General features: G+C 55.0%; 1 protein-coding gene across 3 annotated transcripts in view; it reads left to right on the top strand.

Moving 5' to 3' along the window:
- The window catches only part of LOC115660529 (sulfotransferase 2B1-like), a 22,620-nt gene extending 3,866 nt beyond the window's left edge, over positions 1-18,754 (top strand). The window contains exons 1-6 of one of the 3 annotated variants that reach the window (XM_030582004.1): positions 13,215-13,353; positions 14,518-14,726; positions 15,378-15,504; positions 16,194-16,288; positions 16,841-17,021; positions 17,630-18,754. In XM_030582004.1, the coding sequence (XP_030437864.1) occupies positions 13,215-13,353; positions 14,518-14,726; positions 15,378-15,504; positions 16,194-16,288; positions 16,841-17,021; positions 17,630-17,745 (867 nt within the window). In that variant the 3' untranslated portion in view covers positions 17,746-18,754. Of the gene's footprint in view, positions 1-13,214; positions 13,354-14,231; positions 14,293-14,517; positions 14,727-15,377; positions 15,505-16,193; positions 16,289-16,840; positions 17,022-17,629 lie in introns of those variants that run through there. The other 2 variants (XM_030582007.1, XM_030582006.1) reach the window with 2 other exon arrangements.

The raw sequence follows: 18,754 nt of genomic DNA, 5'->3' as shown, positions 1-18,754 counted from the left end.
ACAGCGCAAATAACCATACAGCGAAATGCTCAGGGAGAAAACGAAAGCCACCCTCTCCGTTCTGGATTTTCTCCTCCGCGGGGGCCGTTCCCAGCTGGAGAACTTGCCACTTGGTCACAACAGCAACCCGCTGAATCCAAATTAAAATAGTGTGGCAGAGAAGGGGTTAGCCACAGACAATAGCAGGGAAGTGAAGGAGCACCAGGGAGAAAAGTGTCTGTGGCTGGGGCCTGAGAGGGGAGACTCTGGCGTGGCTTTGCACAAAGCTCTGACTTTGCTGCCTTGGGCGCTGCTTGGCCTGGGATGCCCTACAAGGCCCTGCCTGCCACACCACTGGGCCTGGGAATGTGGGGCCCCATGGTTTGAATCCCAGAGTCAATCAATGTTTTAAACAGGTAGTGCTCGCTGTGTGGTCCTAGATCTGTGGCCGACGCTCCATTCAGGGGCGGCTCTAAGAATTTTGTCTCCCCAGGCACGGTAGGCAGGCCGCATTCCGCAGCTTGCCTGCGGACGGTCTGCTGGTCCCGCGGCTTCGGTGGACCTCCTGCAGGTCCACCGAAGCCGCGGGACCAGCAGACCCTCCGCAGGCACACCTCCTGCAGGTCCACCGAAGCCGCGGGACCAGCAGACCCTCCGCAGGCACACCTGCGGGAGGTCCGCCAAAGCCGTGGTCCCCCGGCTCTGACACCCCAAACACATGCTTGGCATGCTGGGCCTGGAGCCACCCCTGGCTCCATCCGCTTGCTCTTTGGACAGGGCCAGTGCTGTGCGGGATGTGTTAGGGGGCACACTGGCACTCGTTTGTTACTAGTCACTTCTGCTTTCTAGCCTGGCACTGGGAAGTGTCTGATACAGAGAAGCTGTTCCAGGCGCTTGTCCCAGTTCTGGGCAAGTGCACCTGTGCTTCTCCTCCATGGCCCAGGCTTCCGGCTCCCCTGGCCGACACCTCTCTGGGATGGAGACCTGTGCCTCCCTTGGGAGCTGGGTATTTCCAGGCCACCAGCTCCCTGCCTTTTCTGTGCTCTTCCCAGCACAGACTGGCTGTTCTAGGACACCTGCTAGCTTTCTCTTCAGAGCCGCCTCGCATTGCTACAGATACATGGTACTGCCCAGCACCTCCTAGGCAAGCTGGCTTTGTTCTTCAGGTAAAAAACGTTACAGAGAAAACATATTCAAACCAGCAAGAGACCCATGTGTCACGGAGTGTGGGGGAGTCAGGACCCTGTACCCCCGGCTTCCTGTGATTCACCGTGACTCTCAGCCAGCCAGTAAAACAGAGGTTTATTTAGATGATAGGAACACAGTCCAAAACAGATCTTGCTGGCACAGACAACAGGACCCCCTCAGTTAGGTCCATCTTGGGGGGAGTCGGGGCAGGGAGGCCAGAGCCCTTTTGGGAGGCCAGAGCCCATCTGGGCTCCCATCCATTTTCCCAGCCAGCTCCAAACTGAAACTCCCTCCAGCCGGCTCACTCAGTCTTTCCTCCGGCTCCTCCTCCAGCCTTTGTCCATTTTCCCAGGCAGAGGTGTTACCTGGCCTCCAACCCCGTCCTGGTTCTCATGTTGCGTGCTCACGTATCCTCCCTCAAGGAAAGTCTCCCATCCCCAATGCAGACAAACTCTCCTGCAACCTTCCCAGGCCAACACTCCCCACTCAGCATTCAAAGAACATTCCCACTTCGTCACACCATGCTAATAACCCTCCCAGGGATCACCCTGACTCTGCCATGGGCTCATCTGCCAGGAACCATCCTTGACATGCCTCCCCCAGACTTTCCTTGTGGTTACAAGTTCATCACAGCATCGGCTGAGAACTAGCACCCAGTTGTATGGGGCGCCATCGGCCCAATCCTGCCAATCCTACCCTAAGGATTGGGACCCTCGCTGGACATGGGGTCCTGGCTATTTGCTAGGTCAGAACTGAAAGCCCCAAGCCTGTTTAAAACTAGGCTATTTATCCCCAAACCCTTCCTTTATGTGTTGGTCCCTGGAGGATTCAGTCTGAGCAGCACATGCGCATCTCCCCGGGGGCAGCTTCAAAGGGCTGCTAAAGGAGGCATTAAGTTAGCCCCCACTCCTACTAGAGCAGGTACGTGCAGTGCTGCAATGGCACACTCAACTGCATGGCTAATCCAATGGACCCCAAAGGCCTTAACCCCAATTCAATAAGGTTTAACTTAATCCAATAACATTGTTCTTAATCCCATTAGGCTTTGTTCAGGCCTGTCACCATTTGCCCCCACTAACGGGAGCCCCAGCTAGCAGCTAGAGCCGGGAGTGGTAGGCTCCCAGCACTGATTGAATCCAACCAGCAGGGACTCCAGGGCTGGGTCTGTGTGTGTGGGGGGGCGGGGGGGTTGCCAAGTGGTCTGGCCAACGCCCGTTCTGGAGCTGCAGGGCAGGTGTGGAGATTCGCTGGGTTAAAGTCAGTGCAGGGCTTGCCAGCTGACTGGGGCAGAGGGCAGTTGGATGGCGACGCTTTGGTCTGTGCCACACACGGTGCAGCTACGTGCGTGTTCCCGCGAAGGGCCCCAGCACCATGCTCTATGGAAATCCATTTCTCCGGGCTGCAGCAAAGAATCCTGTGGCACCTTATAGACTAACAGACTGTCTGTTAGTCTGTAAGGTCTGTTAGTCTATAAGGTGGCACAGGATTCTTTGCTGCTTTTACAGATCCAGACTAACACGGTTACCCCTCTGATACTTCTCGTTGGCGCCTGGCACTCTGTGAGCGAGGCCAGGGCAGACACGATGGGGCCTGCTGTGGTGTGTGGAGATGCCACCAGCACGCAGGATGTCAATTTACCACCCTCCGCACAGGAGCATCTTTAGGTACTTGGCTCCCTTCTGGGTCCCCTGGGCGCTGGGCAGGCTGCAAAGCCGTAGGCAGCTGTGTGCTCCTGCCAGGCTCTCAGTGCTCAGCCAGCTCTTTCCCGTGCTGGTCCCAGACAGGTGCTGCCATCCCACTGGCTTGATTCTAGACCCTTTCCATCCTGCCTGGCTCCGTCTCTAGCCACGTGCTCTCGCTCCCAGCACCCAGTCTCAGCATGGCCAGTGGCTGCTGCAGCTGCCACTCCTCAGCACCCTCTAGGCTGGCAGACCCATCGGGCTGTTCGAGAGAGTCCTGGCCCTCGCCCCATGGCACCACTGGCCAATGAGCAGAGCAGCGCAGGGGCGGGAGGTTGCTGTGCGCAGCGGGGAAGTCGCTAGTGCCCCGTTCAGGAGGGAGCCAAAGGTCCCGTTGCTTTGGGTGGTGTCAGCAGTTCTCAGATCTTTGAGGTGATGCCGCTATCTCCTGGCCTGGTGCCCCGAGAGCATCTCAAGTGCGCAGGCTGTGACCTTGGGGCCGTCATAAATCGTTATCGCTGCTGCAAATGGTAAACAGGGTTCCCAGCGGTGGGCGGGTGAGGGAGCCACCTTCGACAGGGCCTATGGCACAAATGGCAGCCTGCCTCTGGCTGGCTGGGGCCCGACTAATCGGCCGGTGAGGGGGCTGTTGTGGAGGTTGCGGTTTGGGGAAGAGGTGCAGTTCCTGGGCAGTGGTTGGCTGCTCGGGGAGCATGATGCAGCAGTATCGGGCCTGGCCCGTGTGGCTTGCCAAGCTGGGCCAGGGCAGGGATGATGGCTGGGGGAAGCTGAGGCTGACTCATCACTTCGTTCCTCACCGTGGGCTGGGCTGGGATTTGCTGAAGGCCCCGAGTGCTTCCCAGGCTGTGCAGTGGACAGCATGTTTCCCGCACTGCTCCACGTTCCCTGCCTTGGGGATGGGCGCTGAACGTCAGCCTGGCCCTGGGAGACGAGTGCACCCAGCTCTCGCCCTGCCAAGGCTGGGCTCAGGCCTCCGGAGCAGGTGCAATGGGTCTGCTCAGACCTGGAACCACCCTTGGCTTTGGGTGTGGACGGTGCCTGGTCTGCTGGCAGTTTGTCAAATTAAACCAGACATGTACCTTGAATGCTAACAGTGGTGAATGTGATCCCTGAGCCAGCGCCATGGGGATGGGCTCCAGGCCTCTGGGACTCCCCCCACCACTCTGGGGAGTGGGCTCCGATACCTCCCCCACTGCTCTGAGGACTGGGCTCCGGCACTATAAGCCTCTGAGTGCAAATCACCAGCCAGGAGAGAGACATCAGTGTAAAGTGCTGACCTCCAGCAGACGGTGTTATGTCCTGCCTCGCAAGAGAGACAATGGACACCAGACAAACTATTGTGGAACATCAAAGAGGACAAAACACTTTGCCGATTGCTCTTCCCCCACACCCCCCCATGAAGCTGTCTTGCAAGTGAATTCCTCCCAACAGCTGAGTATGCGGCTCCAAGCAGGCGGTGAGAAGGGATAGGAAGAAGGATCTGTGTCTTTATGCTGCCTGGGCTGTCAGAGGCAAAGATCACCAAGCGTAAGAAAAGCTGCCCAGTGGTTGGCCGGGGTTAGCCCTAGAGAACATACAGAGCTTGCTGAGCATACAAGCGTCTGTTACCTTTTGAAATGTACAGCTGGAACTCATTTGTGTGTGTGTTTAGCTGCTTTGGCCTTGTAAATACCTATCTTGTTTCCTTGTCCTACATAATAAATCTTGAGATGGATTATTATAGGACTGGCTACAAGCGTTGTCTTTGGGGTGAGATCTGCCCTGCAATGGGGGGGGGGGTAAGTGACTCACCTTGACCTGAATATTGCTGATACTTGGTGTAAAGGCCCATCTGTCACAAAGGCAGGCTCACCTGGATGGCAAGACAGAGTGGGGCACCCAAGGGGACTCTCTGACTCCTTGTTAAGGAGTTCTAGTGCCGGAGGGGTTTACACTTGAGAACTGGTTGGTGAAATTGAAGTGTTGGGTCTAAACTTTTGGTGAACTTTGGAGCCAAAAAACACCCAGACTGGCCGTCTCTGCATAATCCTTTCTGAACCTTTTTTGAACAAAGCACTGACCTGCAAACTACTCATGACACCCCCTTCCTCAAGTAGCCATTAGCCTTTATCTCTATGCATTTACTTGTTAAACTTGCTCTTCCTGTAAAATCTTGATTGATTATGCATGACCATTATCTTTTGTTAATCACTTTGTTTACTTCTGTGTATAAATATTGATGCCCACCCCTAATAAAGGGGCCACACTTATTCTAAAGCTTTTGGGGTAGTGTGTGCCCGTTGATCAACGCATTTGTGTCTGGTCTCTGACAGAATTGTGGGCCCATATTCCAACTCCGCAGCAACCTCGGGTGTTGGAGAGGTGAGTGAGGACTTGCTTTATTACCTAACAATTTGGGGGCTCGTCCGGGATTCCTTCTGGTGCGGTACCTCTGTCCAGTGGTCAGACCACTCATATATGAATTGGCAAGGCGCCACAGGAGATTTCTCCTAGCCAATTCAATATTGAGGGGTCGTGTACTGGACAGCAGGGTAAACGCCAGTTGGAGGGCTCCTGTCAGACACCATGGGTCAAGGGACTAGCGTGCCTCTTGAGAGTCCGTTGGGGATTGTAAATAAGTTATGGAATGAAGGGAAACTCCCAGTACAGACAGGAATGTCTAGGAAGAAGTTGTACACACTATGTGTAAGGAATTGGACTGGGTATACCGCGGTATTGGCCGACTCGGAGATGAGGTGGCCTTCGTATGGCTCTTTCGAGCAGGCTGCCTTAAGAGGAGTAAAGAGCCAGATCGAAAAAGACCATCCGGGACAGTTATGTTACTGGTTTTGTTGGGACACAGCAGCAGAGCTGTGGAAATCTTTAAAAATTATGGCAGTCAGGTACTCTCCCGAGAGTGAACCCCCTCCAGGTTATTTCGATGAAGGGTGTAGACCACGGCGTGTTTTGACTCGTCAGCTGGTCCCCTCTGCACCTGCCCCTATTCCTCCTCCGCAGGGGAACTCTCTCCTTGTAGCAGAGGGGAATCTGCAGGATCCCAGATTGGAATTTGTGCAGAAGGATGAGGAGGAATTGGAGGGGCCAACCTCGGGAGGAGTAGTTACTAGGCTTAGGTCCAAGCAGGTACAGCAGGGTGCATGCCCCCCCCCTGAGGATAGCCTAGAGGATGTCTCTGTCAAATCTCTTGCGAATAATAAAAGTATGGTTATAGAGATGCCTTTACAGGTGCACGATCAACCTTATATGAGCAATGATGGACAATTGCAACATGCTAGTATTGTGGAATATAAAGGATGGCTAGAATGGGATTTGAAAGAGTGGGGACAGTTGTCAGGGTCTTTTGGGGAAAATCCCCGAAAGATCATAGAACTTCTAGAAAGATTGTTTTTAAGTTATAATCCTACTTATACGGATGTGGATCAGTTGTTAAGTAGAGTTTTGACTGGAGAAGAACGTAGTAGATTGTGGATGGCAGAAAGGACATGGGGAGATAGCAATGCAGCTAATGTTACTTGGATGGATAGGCGGGATCTGGCCGCTGGCTGGAATCCCCTAGACTGGACTCAGCTAAGGCTGACTCAGCTGCGAACAGATAGAGAGCGATTGTTAGAGAGACTCAAGGAAATGGCTCGCCGCTCGCCTAATCAGGCTAAGTTCATGCAGATTCGGCAGGAATCTGATGAGCCGCCCAGAAAGTTCTGGTCGAGGCTATTGGAGGGGGCCCGAATGTTCACTCAGATGGATCCTGAGAGAGAAGCAGACCACCCTACTCTTATTTCATTTTTTGTGAATCAGTCGGTGCCCCCTGTAAGGGATTACTTCTTAAAGTTTCGCCCTGGTTGGGGAGGTGAGTCAGTCACTTCAGTGTTGGAAGTAGCTGATTTTGCCTGGGAGAAAGAAAGGGAAAGTAGTAAAAAGAAAGAGAAAAAGGAAGAATATAAGCTGATGGCTTTAGCTTTTCACGGTGGTGTTCGAGGCAAAGGCCGTGGCCGTGGCAGGGGATTCCAGGGTGCCCGGGGAAGAGGGTCCTGGCGACCCCAGCCATCAGGAAATTGTTTTCAGTGCGGACAGCCTGGTCACTTTAAACGTGAATGCCCCTGGGGACGCCCAGAAGGTCTGGCTGCATCCGCAGATGCTTACACAAGTGAGGAATACACCCCTGCACCACCAGCTCAGCCCATCCCCCAGGCCTGGATCAACTATGGAAAACAGCAGCAGCCGCAGCAAACTCAGCCTCCTCAATGACGGTACCCCGGGGGCGAAGGCAAACAATGTGATGGTCTTATTTCCTTAATGTCTTTAGCCGGCTCCTTTCTCACTTTCTCTCCTCCCAGCGAAGAGCCTCGTTTAACCCTTTCAGTCCAGGGACTGCCTGTCTCTTTCCTCATTGATACTGGGGCTACTTTCTCTCTTTTAAATCATGCCCCCTCTCCCTGGCTATCCTCTGAGGTTAAAATTGCGACTGGGGTGGAGGGCAACCCACAGTCTCTGGGACTCACTTTGCCTTTGAATGTTATTTATGCTGATAAATGTTTTTCTCACCGTTTTCTTTTTTCCCCAGCTTGTCCGATCCCTTTGATGGGCCGGGATTTACTCTGTAAGCTTGAGGCTACTTTAACCTGCACTCCTGAAGGGGTAGGATTATTGATGACAGTGTTAGGAGATTCGGCCCCTACTCAGGGTAATTGGGAAACACCCCCCTCTCTCTCCCCTGACCTCACTGACTTGCCTTCAACCCTCTGGGGAATTTCTGACACTGATGTTGGCCTGCTCCTTTCGGCAGAGCCTGTAAGGATTCAGGTAAAGCCTTCCTTAACCCCCCCGTCAGTCCCTCAATACCCCCTGTCGCTGGAAGCCCGGGAGGGCATCCGCCCCATTATTGAGGGATTCATTGCACAAAAGCTAGTCCGCCCTCAGCGCACTCCCTGTAACACCCCTATACTGCCTGTCAAAAAGCCTCCTAAAAAGGACGGAGACCCTGTTCGTTGGCGCTTTGTACAGGATCTACGAGTTGTTAATCAGTATGTGGTCCCTCTTCATGCAGTAGTTCCTGACCCAGCTACTATCATCAGCCAAATCCCCTGGGATGCTGAATGGTTCACTGTTATTGACTTAAAATCAGCTTTTTTCAGCATTCCTGTGCACCCAGACTCTCAGTATCTCTTTGGTTTCACCTGGGAGGGACAAAGTTATGTCTGGCAACGACTTCCTCAAGGCTACAGAGACAGCCCCACGATTTTCAGCCAGTGCCTCCGCCACGACTTGGAAGGTTTCACCAGTCCGCAGGGATCCACATTGGTCCTATACGTAGATGACATCCTATTAGGTAATCGCGAAGAAGCTGCCCTCCGCATCGATGGTAAGGCACTTTTATTATACCTACACACCAGAGGCCACAAGGTAGACCCTAAAAAGATTCAGTGGGTCTCACAGAAGGTCCGATATCTGGGCTTCCTGTTAACCCCAGAAGGAAGACAGATGGACCCAGCCCGCATAAAGACTATTCAAAACTGCCCTCTACCGAACACCAAGAAACAACTTCGAGGTTTCTTAGGATTAATTGGCTTCTGTCGCCCCTGGTTGCCGTCCTGCGGGGAGTTAAGCAAACCGCTCCACCGACTCACTGCTAACCTTGCTCCTGACCCTTTGCAGTGGTCCCCGGACACTATTCAAGCCTTTCAGTTACTCAAGGACAGTGTGGCCTCCTCCATGTCTCTCCGCCCCCCCCAATTACAGCAAACCCTTTCACCTTTTTGTCCACGAGAGGGGCGGAATTGCTAGTGGTGTCCTTACCCAGCTGAGCGGGCCCCACCATTTCCCGCTTGCTTTTTACTCTCAGCAAATCGACCCTGTCGCTCAGGGAACCCCATCCTGCACCCGGACTCTGGCAGCAGCTGCCCTGCTGATCACAAAGGCAAAGAGCCTAACCCTGGGTCATTTTACCACGGTTTGGACCTCTCATGCCTTGTCAGCCCTTCTGCGTAGGGGCACAACCCAAGTCTTTTCGGCCCATCGTCAGCAACAGCTAGAGGCCGAACTCTTAGAAGACACTAACCTAATTTTTGAAAGGTGTGGACCCCTTAATCCAGCTACCTTGCTTCCTGACCTGCCAGTCCCCCAGGACCAGCACGACTGTGTGGAAGTAGTTTCCAGCATCTTACAGATAAGAGACAACCTGTTTGACGTGCCACTGGACAACCCCGATTGCATCCTCTTCTCGGACGGAAGCTCCTTCTATGTTGATGGCAAGCGTTTCACTGGTTATGCTGTCACCTCTGAATGGGACATTCAAGAGGCCGCCTCACTGCCAGGCAACTGGGGAGCCCAAGCCGCTGAACTCTATGCCCTGGCCCGAGCTTGCCAGTTGGCCGCTGGTAAGACCGTTACCATTTTTACTGATAGCAAATATGCTTTTGGAGTTGTGCATTGTCATATCCACCTCTGGAAGTTTCGAGGTTTCCAGACAGCTGCCGGTAAACCCATTCAGCACCTCCCCCTCATCCACAAGCTTTTGGACGCCCTCCAAAAACCCTCCGTCCTGGCTGTAGTTCACTGCCGGGCCCATACTAAAGATAGCAGCCCCGTTACCCGTGGGAATGCCCTGGCTGACGCCTCCGCCAAGAAGGCTGCCACCTTACCTTTAGCCATGCCCACATTGGCTATTGCAACCTCCTCCTTTACTCCACCGCACCCCGTACCAGTACCCGCTGCTGAACTAAAATCATGGGAAAGCCTCGGGGCCACTCTGGTCAAAGGGACCTGGCTTATGCCAGATGGCCGAGCCTGCCTCCCTCGCTCCACATACCCTGTGGCAGTTCGCTGGCACCATGATAAAGGGGGTCACTACGGCACGCACGCCCTCGTGGACACTATCGCTCGCTTTTGGTATGCTCCAGGCATTCAACCCTATTGCCTATCAATAGTGAAAGCATGCAGCACATGTCAGCGTAATGGACCTGCTCCACCTCTTAACAAAATTAAGGGTGGAAGACCTCCGCCTGCTGCTCCATTTCAACATCTTCAAATTGATTTTGCAGATATGCCAAAGGCTTTTGGAAAAAAGCACCTCCTTGTTTTGGTTTGCCCTCTGACTTCCTGGGTCGAAGCTTTTCCTACTGCTAATTGTACTGCTGCCACAGTGGCGAAGATTCTCCTTAGAGATATTGTACCCCGTTTTGGCATCCCTCTTGTGCTCGACTCAGATCGCGGACCTCACTTTACTGGTCATGTCCTTGGCCATTTAGAACAAGGACTGGGCATTTCACACTCCTTTCATACACCCTACCACCCCCAGTCTAGCGGGAAAGTTGAGCGTATGAATAGGGAACTTAAGTTTACATTGGCTAAATACTGTCAGGAAACAGGATTAAAGTGGCCTCAGGTACTTCCCTTGGTCCTGTTTCACCTTCGTACTCGCCCAACCCGCGCATTGGGATTATCCCCCTTTGAACTGCTCTATGGACACCCCCCTTTCAAAGGCGGGGCGCTACCACGTGCTGATGTTTCACTATTGGGAGGGGATCATATGACTGCGTGTCAGTTTCTCTCCCTACAGGCTCGCCTCCGTACCCTTTGGAAAGCCTCGCAGTTTTCCCAGACCGTGCCGCTGGAGGAACAAATCCACCCGTTCCAACCAGGGGACTTCGTCTGGGCCAAAAAGTTCGTTCGTGACGACACCCTCCAGCCAAGGTTTACTGGACCCCACCAGGTTCTTTTGACAACCCAGATTGCAGTGTTCCTGGAAGGACGCAAATCTTGGATCCACCACTCCCACGTCAAGCCAGCCGTAGTGGACCACAGTGACGGACCAGCAGCTCTTGTCACCACTGAGGACACTGCCTTCGACCAGTGGACCAGCTTACCTCTCTCAGACATTAGACTTAAATTAACTCGGAAAAAATGAGAGGACCCTTTATTCTGACAACTGTATGTTTTTTATGCTTTTTCAGTTTATTTTCTGCTTATGAAGATAATGCTTTTATTAGATATTCCCATGAGGTTAAAACTCGTATTTTAGGAAATAGAAGTGATTGCTGGGTATGTACTCAATTTCCAGTAAATGCAGCACAGGGACTCCCCTTCACACCCATTCCCCTAACCACTGCTAATATGACTTGGATGCCACCGACTAGAATAAAAGATCCAGTCCAACCCAATCTTACATGGGACAAAACAGAAGTGCCAATTAACAAATATCTCAGGGTAACCAATCAAACAGGATCACTGTGTTTTGTTAAAGAAAAAGGGTCAACTTTTGTGGGAACAAGTAAATGCAACATATATTTTAATGGCACCGCCTTTAGTAAAAATCTTGGCTTCAAGCCTTGCGCATCCCACTTATCCCATATGTGGATCCCTCACCCCGATCCAACCTTTTCAACTTTTTCATGGAGGGGCAGGTTTTCAGAGTCAGTTTTTAAAAAGCCCTGCTCAGAGCTCGAGGGTGTCCAACTAATTGTTAAAGGATACACAATTGCCTTCTACAACTGCTCAAGCAGTACTACACTGCCCTTTGAGGACAACACTACCAAATTGTGCCTCTGCAGTTCACACAACGACCCCTCTGCGTTACCAGGGGAACAGTGGTACAACGGGCGGTGGGTTACCTCCTACTTTGAGAAATGGAATACCCAAAACGCATTATATGGAACATACTGGGTGTGCGGGCCCAAGGCTTATTATTTCCTCTCCCCTGATTGGGCAGGGTCATGTTATTTGGCATGGCTAGCACCGCCTTCTCGGATCTCCCTCACCCCCCCTCATTTTCCCCACGTTCGTAACATCCGTGAAACTGACAGAGATATTAATCTCCGTGATGGTTTGTCCTGGCAGCGGTGGGCTGGTCACACTAGCTTGAAGGGTGCTATCATCCGTCTACAGGGACTATTAGAATCTTTGACCAATGAAACTGCAACCCTATTTGAGAACCAGGCCGGGGAAATGTCCCAGCTGCGCCAGTTGGCTTTGCAAAACAGAATGGCTTTAGATATGATGTTAGCAGCCCAGGGAGGAACTTGCGCCCTCATAAATGAAGAATGCTGTGTTTTTGTAAATGACACCTACTCTGACACTTTTCAACGTACCAAACACCTAAGGGAAATGGCTAAAAACTACTCCTCTGGCCAGCCACCTTATGATTGGTGGGGAGCCTTATGGAATTGGCTGCCCGGATTTGGGTGGGTTAAAAACCTCTTGGTGGGTGTTGTTGGGGCCATGGTAGTCCTTATAATACTGTGTTGCTGTATTCAGTGTGTCCCCTCCCTCATAAACTCATGTAAGTCAGTTTATTCTTTTCCCACTTCAGCTAAAAGCCTTACTCTCTTCGAATTGGCCCAGGCTGAAATTGCCAAGCGGCCCTTGAGATCTTGAAATAGGGTGTAGCTTTTTGATTAATAGTTATCTCAAAGCTACAAATGGAGGAATGTTGGGTCTAAACTTTTGGTGAACTTTGGAGCCAAAAAACACCCAGACTGGCCGTCTCTGCATAATCCTTTCTGAACCTTTTTTGAACAAAGCACTGACCTGCAAACTACTCATGACACCCCCTTCCTCAAGTAGCCATTAGCCTTTATCTCTATGCATTTACTTGTTAAACTTGCTCTTCCTGTAAAATCTTGATTGATTATGCATGACCATTATCTTTTGTTAATCACTTTGTTTACTTCTGTGTATAAATATTGATGCCCACCCCTAATAAAGGGGCCACACTTATTCTAAAGCTTTTGGGGTAGTGTGTGCCCGTTGATCAACGCATTTGTGTCTGGTCTCTGACAGAATTGTGGGCCCATATTCCAACTCCGCAGCAACCTCGGGTGTTGGAGAGGTGAGTGAGGACTTGCTTTATTACCTAACAGAAGTACTGTGTCGAGCTCACAGGCAATTTAGGGTCCGGCAGTCTGCCCTGAGGTCAGTAGTCACACCCCGAGCCCTGGTCTACACTGCAGAATTCCTTTGGTATAACGCTGTCGCTCCAAGGTAATCCACCTCCCGGGTGAGTTACACTGACCTGAGCGCTGGTGTGGACAGCGCTATGTCGGCAGGAGAGCATCTCCGACTGACACAGCTCCTGCCTCTCCCCAAGCTGGGGTTATTGAGGATGGGAAAGCGTCTTCCATCGGCTCAGAGCAGCTTCACTAGCAGCGCTGAAGCGGCACGGTGCAAGTTTCTAGTGTGGACAAGCCCTGAGTCAAAGCAGAACAGCCAGAGACATTCTGCTTCTGCTCCTCCCCCACACACACCCCCCCACAAGAGGAGGGGGAAGCCAGAAAGGGAAGGTTCCTCTTTCTCTTGCAGCTATTTAAGCTGCTAGCATCTGGGAGCACTCAGACTCGTCCGCCCACAATCACCATGGACAGGATGGAGGTGACGGAGACCTTCGCTGGCATCTCCTTGCCTGGCCACTTGCACACGGAGGAGTCCCTGCGCTTTGCCAGCAGCTTCCAGTTCCGAGACACGGATGTCGTCATTGTCACCTACCCCAAGTCTGGTAAGAGCCGGAGTCTCGCTGACCCGGTGCCTGCGGCGAGGAGCAGGGCCCCCTGCTCCCCGATCCAGCAGGAGCCGTCGCTAGGAGGCTGGCTGAGCGGCACTTGGCCCCCAGACGGGCAGGGCAGGGACTAGATCACCGTCCATGTCTCACCCTGTTGTTAGCGTTGAACTGTCCCCCAGACAGCGCAGTACTGGGGGGCTGCAGAGAGGGTTTGCTCAGGCTGGCCCTCAATCCGGCCCCTGGCACCGCTGGTCAACGTGGCAGAGCCTCCGGGAAGAGGGCTCTGACTGCAGCTGCATGTTCCTTCTGGCCCCCAGCCCGATGCCGCTGGCTTGGAAAAGAGCTCTCTGCGGCCAGCTGGACGGGCTGCAGCCTCTGCTCCCCACAGGTTTCTCAGCATCTGGCAGAGCCAGGAGCTGTCAGGGAACGCCCAGGTAACAGGACTCCTGCTACTGGCTGCACTGCCGACTTCTGCATGCGAGCAGCAGGGCTGGCAAAATTCCCCTCACCCCTGCCTGGCCCCAGGGAGCACCCCCCCCCCAGCCCCAGCTCAGCTGCATTCCCACCCTAACAGCCCCCAGTGCCAGCTGTGTCCAGCCCAGTGCAAATGCCTCAGGCCCGGGGGCCCATTGCAGGGGGAGGGTGTCTACACCCCCCTGCGAGGCTGGGAGGTCCACAGCAATGAGGAGCTTGGGCCCCCCCGACTCTGTGCAGGGGGGCTCCCAGCAAGCACTGGCGGTGGGGTGGGTTCCAGACTGTTGCAATGATGCAGACGTCCCACTCCAGCAAAGGTCCTCACCAGCACTACGCTGATGCCAGCCCCCACTTCTGACTAAACACTCAGGGCTCTGGGCGGAGGCCTGGCAGATGTCAATAAACCCAGCTGTGTTATGCCTGACCTTGGGCGTGCTCCACTTCTTTGGAATTCTCTGTTGTGTAAGAGGCTCTTGGAGCAAGCAGCCCCTCCTCGTCCTCCCCTGCTCTGGAGGGGGAATGCAGCAGGGGCTGGGGGCTGCTAAGAGGAATATGCTGGGAATGTCGGTGCTGCGGGGCAGGCGGGCTCCAGGCAGGCCCACTGCTAGAGGTTATCACTCCTGCTCTGTCTCTGGGGCAGGGGAGGAGCCCTGGGGAAGCTCACAGCCCCCTGCCTTTCTTCTCTAGGCACCACCTGGATGCAGGAGATCCTGACCCTGATCCACAGCAAAGGGGACCTGGAGCCAGCCAAGACCATCCCGAACTGGGCCAGAGCCCCCTGGCTGGAGCACACGTACTTCAAGGACATGCTGCAAGAGACCAGCAGGCCCCGCCTCATCACCACACACCTCCCCTGCCAGGTCCTGGCCCCAACGCTGAGGAAATCCAAGGCCAAAGTGAGTGTTCGGGATACAAGCTCTTCACCCTGCTCTGCTGGGGCCAGCTCTATTGTGGCTTGTATCTCCAGGGTGGGGCGAGGATGGGGCTGAGTGCTCTGCCCATGCGCCCAGCAGCTGCCTAGCAGTGGGGCTAGATGGAGATGACTCGAATGGCTGCCAGAGCTTGCCGGGACCCCCCATGGCTGCTTTCCCTCAGTTTGGTCTGAGCCCCAAGGGGATTGCACTAGATTAGCTTGGCCTGCCCTGGCTGAGTGAGCTGTGTGGCTGAAAGGGGCTTCCCCCAAGCCAGCGGGCTTGCCCTGGGGCTTTCTGTGCACTCAGGTAATTTACAAATGAGGAAGCACCCTACTGCCATGCGTAGGGCCCATGGGGTGGTGGACCTGGGGGCAGGGAGGGCTGCATGCTGAGCCCCTGGGGTGATGTAAGGAGTCTCCCTGCTCCGAAGGCTTTGCTGTTGGGTCCCACCACGTTGTTCAGGACACGGTCCTGAAGTGTCTTGGGAATGGAGCATGGAACGGGGAGTGAATCCTAACGGCTCAGAGCAGCTGGAAGGAACCACGCCACTAGGGGCAGGGCAGGGCATGTGGCCATTGCTCCTGTCTGCGTGTCTGTCTGACACCGATGTCCTTTGTCTGCTCCCGATCCCAGGTGATCTACATGGCCCGGAACCCCAAGGACGTCGCGGTTTCCTTTTATCACTTCCACAAGATGGCCAAGTTCCTACCAGACCCTGGCTCCTTTGAGGACTTCCTCGTCCGCTTCCTGGAAGGCACAGGTGAGTGGGCATCCCCTGCCCTTCTCCATCACCAACCCCAGAGAGCTCTGGGCACTTTGCAAACACGCTCTAGGCTTTGTCGCCTCTTGCCAGTGCCACCTCCCCCATTTACAGCTGGGGAAACCAAGTCAGGGGAAGGGCATGACTCACCCAAGCGCTAATGGGTGGGGGCGCTGGCTGGGCTCAGAGCTTAGGAGGCCTGGCTCTGTGGCCCCTGCGCTCGGCCCTGCCCAGACCACACAAAGGGAGACTAGGGGGTTGGCTCAGAGGCTCAGGCAATCCGCAGGAGCCTGAGAATTAGCTGCAGCCCAGTAACAGGCAGTGGAGAGCCCAGGGCAGCCAGCTTTCTGCTGCCCCAAAGGCAGCTTGCTTTTAGTGCCGTTCCCTACGCTCAGCCAGGGATGTGGCTGCCCCCCGGGCACATTCCTGGGGCTTTCCCTGAGCCTAGCAGCACCCCAGGAAGTGCTCTGGGGAGGGGCTATGGCGCAGCTGAGCCAGAGGGGGTGAGGGCCAGATCCAGACTGTCAGGGCCCTGCCGTCAGAACCAAGGGTACTTTCAGCGTGGGATTGGAAGAGGGCCCCATGGGCCCCAATGCTGGCTCTGGGGTGCATGAGCAGGAGCTTTCCCAGGGCCATTTGCACCACGGCCAGAGTCGCCTCTGAATCCTGACCCTCTCTCCTTCCCGCAGTGCAGTACGGCTCCTGGTTCGACCACGTCAAGGGCTGGCTCAGCCAGCGGGCCGAGCTGGATCTCTTCTACATCACCTACGAGGACCTGCACCAGGTGAGTTAGCCACGGGCCTGCTGGGTCACAACCACTGGCATCTGCTGGGTGGCAGCGGAATGGCCCAGCGGAATGAGCGGCTTCCTCGGTGTGCGCTTTGGGATCTGGGGGAGCTGAGCTCTGTCTGGGCTCCGGGAGGCCACGGGTGGCCTTGGCATGTGGGACAGCAACAGCTGCCAACTCCCACATGGCACCATATCTGCTGCAGGCCCCACAAGGGCCAGCAGCCTCTGCTTTGCCCTGACATGGCCTGTGGCATCCCAGCTGTCTGGGTGGCAGCAACTGACAGGAATCCCAGGCTGGTCAGGGGTGCTGCCCCCTCTCCCGGCAATGGGCTGGTGCCCAGCACAGCACTGGGCAGATGGGGCACCTGTGGGGCAAAGGCAATGGCACATGAACGTCCCCCTGCCTGTGACCTGGACCCACTCACACAACACCTCCTGGCTGAGCCGGAGCCCCCAGAGCAGGGGTCCAGCCCGCCCAGTCGCTGGCTGCTCACCGACCTGCCCTGGGGGTGCCCCTCACTAACTGCTGGTCGCTGCGGCTTCGCAGGAGCTGGGGCGCTCGGTCGAGCGGCTCGCTGATTGGCTGGGCTGCCCGCTGCAGCCGGAGGAGAGTAGAGCAATCCAGCAGCACTGCAGCTTCTCCTCCATGCGCGAGAATGCGATGGTGAACTACACGCTCATCCCCTGCGAGATCATGGACCACAGCCGGGGCAGGTTCATGCGGAAAGGTAGGGGGGTGGAGGGGTGCACTCTCCCATGGGGGAGTGATGGCAGCAAAGGGCCTTGGCTCATCCCCTGGCCTCTCTGCCTCCGCCCCCAGGTGCTTTGCTGACCATTGGAGCCTCCGACCCCTGTGGAGGATGGAACCAGCTCGCTGCCCTGGGGCTGCCCCGGATGGGAGCCAAAGACGGGAGTGAGATGCCCCCGCGGGCAGACGGGCTGAGTCAGAAGGTGCCAGACAAGCCCTGCTCGCTCGTGTGCCCACAACCCTTGCTGCCACGGCAACGGGTAGGGGCTGATGTAACCTAGGCTTGGCTGCAGGAACGCCTGGTAACTCCTCCCGCGGGGACTGCTAGCAAACCGCCCAAGCGCTGCTGGCAGCAGCCCGGCTGGGGTGGGGAGGGACAGGATGCCGTGCTCCTGGAGGCAGGTGTCCTGCACTCCGAGCTGATCCCCAGTGGGTGCTGAGGAGCAGAGTGAAGCCCAGAGCTGCGTGTCCTCTAAACAGGATTTTTGCGCCCATCACCATGGCTATCTGGGCCCTGATAGGGAAAGGCTGGCAAGCCTGGCTCTGGCCCAGTACCAGGTTCACTTTGCATCTTCTCCTCTGTTTCAGGGATAGTGGGAGACTGGAGAGACCACTTCACCCCGGTGCAGAACATGCGCTTCCACAAGATCTACCAGGAGGAGATGCAGGACTCCAGTCTGCGCTTCCGCTGGCTCATGGACTGATGTGGGGGCTGCACTGGCGAGGGGTGTGGCTAACAGGCAGGGCAGGGGCTTTGTCCACGGTTGGGACTTGGGGAACAAAATTCTAAGCTACATATTTTGTTGGGCAACGTGTGCTGGGCCCCCCACCAGCCAGCCCCAGTCAGTGGAGAAGGCTGTGCCAGTCACAGCCCTAGGGAGGTGATCAAGGCCCCTGGCTTCTCCTGGAGGCGGCGGGGGGCACACAGAAGATTGGCTGGAACATCATGGCGGGGGATGCACTGGTCACAGCCTGGGTCACAAGCCCGCGCCCTGCTGAATGTTACCCCACACACAGCTACAAGCACCATTCCCCAACCCTTCTCAAAAGTGAGCGCCCGCCAGGCTGCCCATCTCTGCCCCAACCTAGGCTGTGCCACATCCCCCTGATGGGAGATGTTGACTCGGCCCAGTCACTCCCTCCCTTCTCAGACTTTGCAAAACACCCACTGTGACCAAAAAAGGAAGCACCGGCCCCAGGGTATGGGGAAGGACACAGCTTTCGCAGCCAGGCCGCAATTCCTGTGAATCAATCACAAGGTTCTCGTCTTCAAGCCAAGATAAGCTTCAGAATAATAGGTGATTCTTGCCAGAGGATAAGCTGTATTTATATATAAGAAGGCAGCAGATTTCCCCTCAGGCTGGCTGGCCCATTGGCCCAAGTGGCAGCCCTTGGACCAGTGCAAACCAGCCTGCAGGCCCTGCATAGCCAGGGGGTTTAAGTAGGGTGACCAGATGTCCCAATTTTATAGGGACAGTCCTGATTTTTAGGTCTTTTCCTTATATAGGCTCCTATTACCCCCCACCCCCATCCCAATTTTTCACACTTGCTGTCGGGTCACCCTAGGGTTAAGACTTGTCTAACTGACACGGTTGTATATTATGGGGACAGTGCTGAGCACACCCAGGAGGTGAGGGGTGTCACTCGCGCCATCAGGGCTGGGTCTGGCCTTTGTATTGGAGAGTTAAGTATAATTATTGAAGGTTTTGTTTA

The sequence above is a fragment of the Gopherus evgoodei genome, chromosome 12 (assembly GCF_007399415.2).
Source record: "Gopherus evgoodei ecotype Sinaloan lineage chromosome 12, rGopEvg1_v1.p, whole genome shotgun sequence".
Lineage (NCBI taxonomy): Eukaryota > Metazoa > Chordata > Testudines > Testudinidae > Gopherus > Gopherus evgoodei.
The sequence above is the reverse complement of the archived record's forward strand: the minus strand, read 5'-3'. Positions and strand labels throughout refer to the sequence as shown.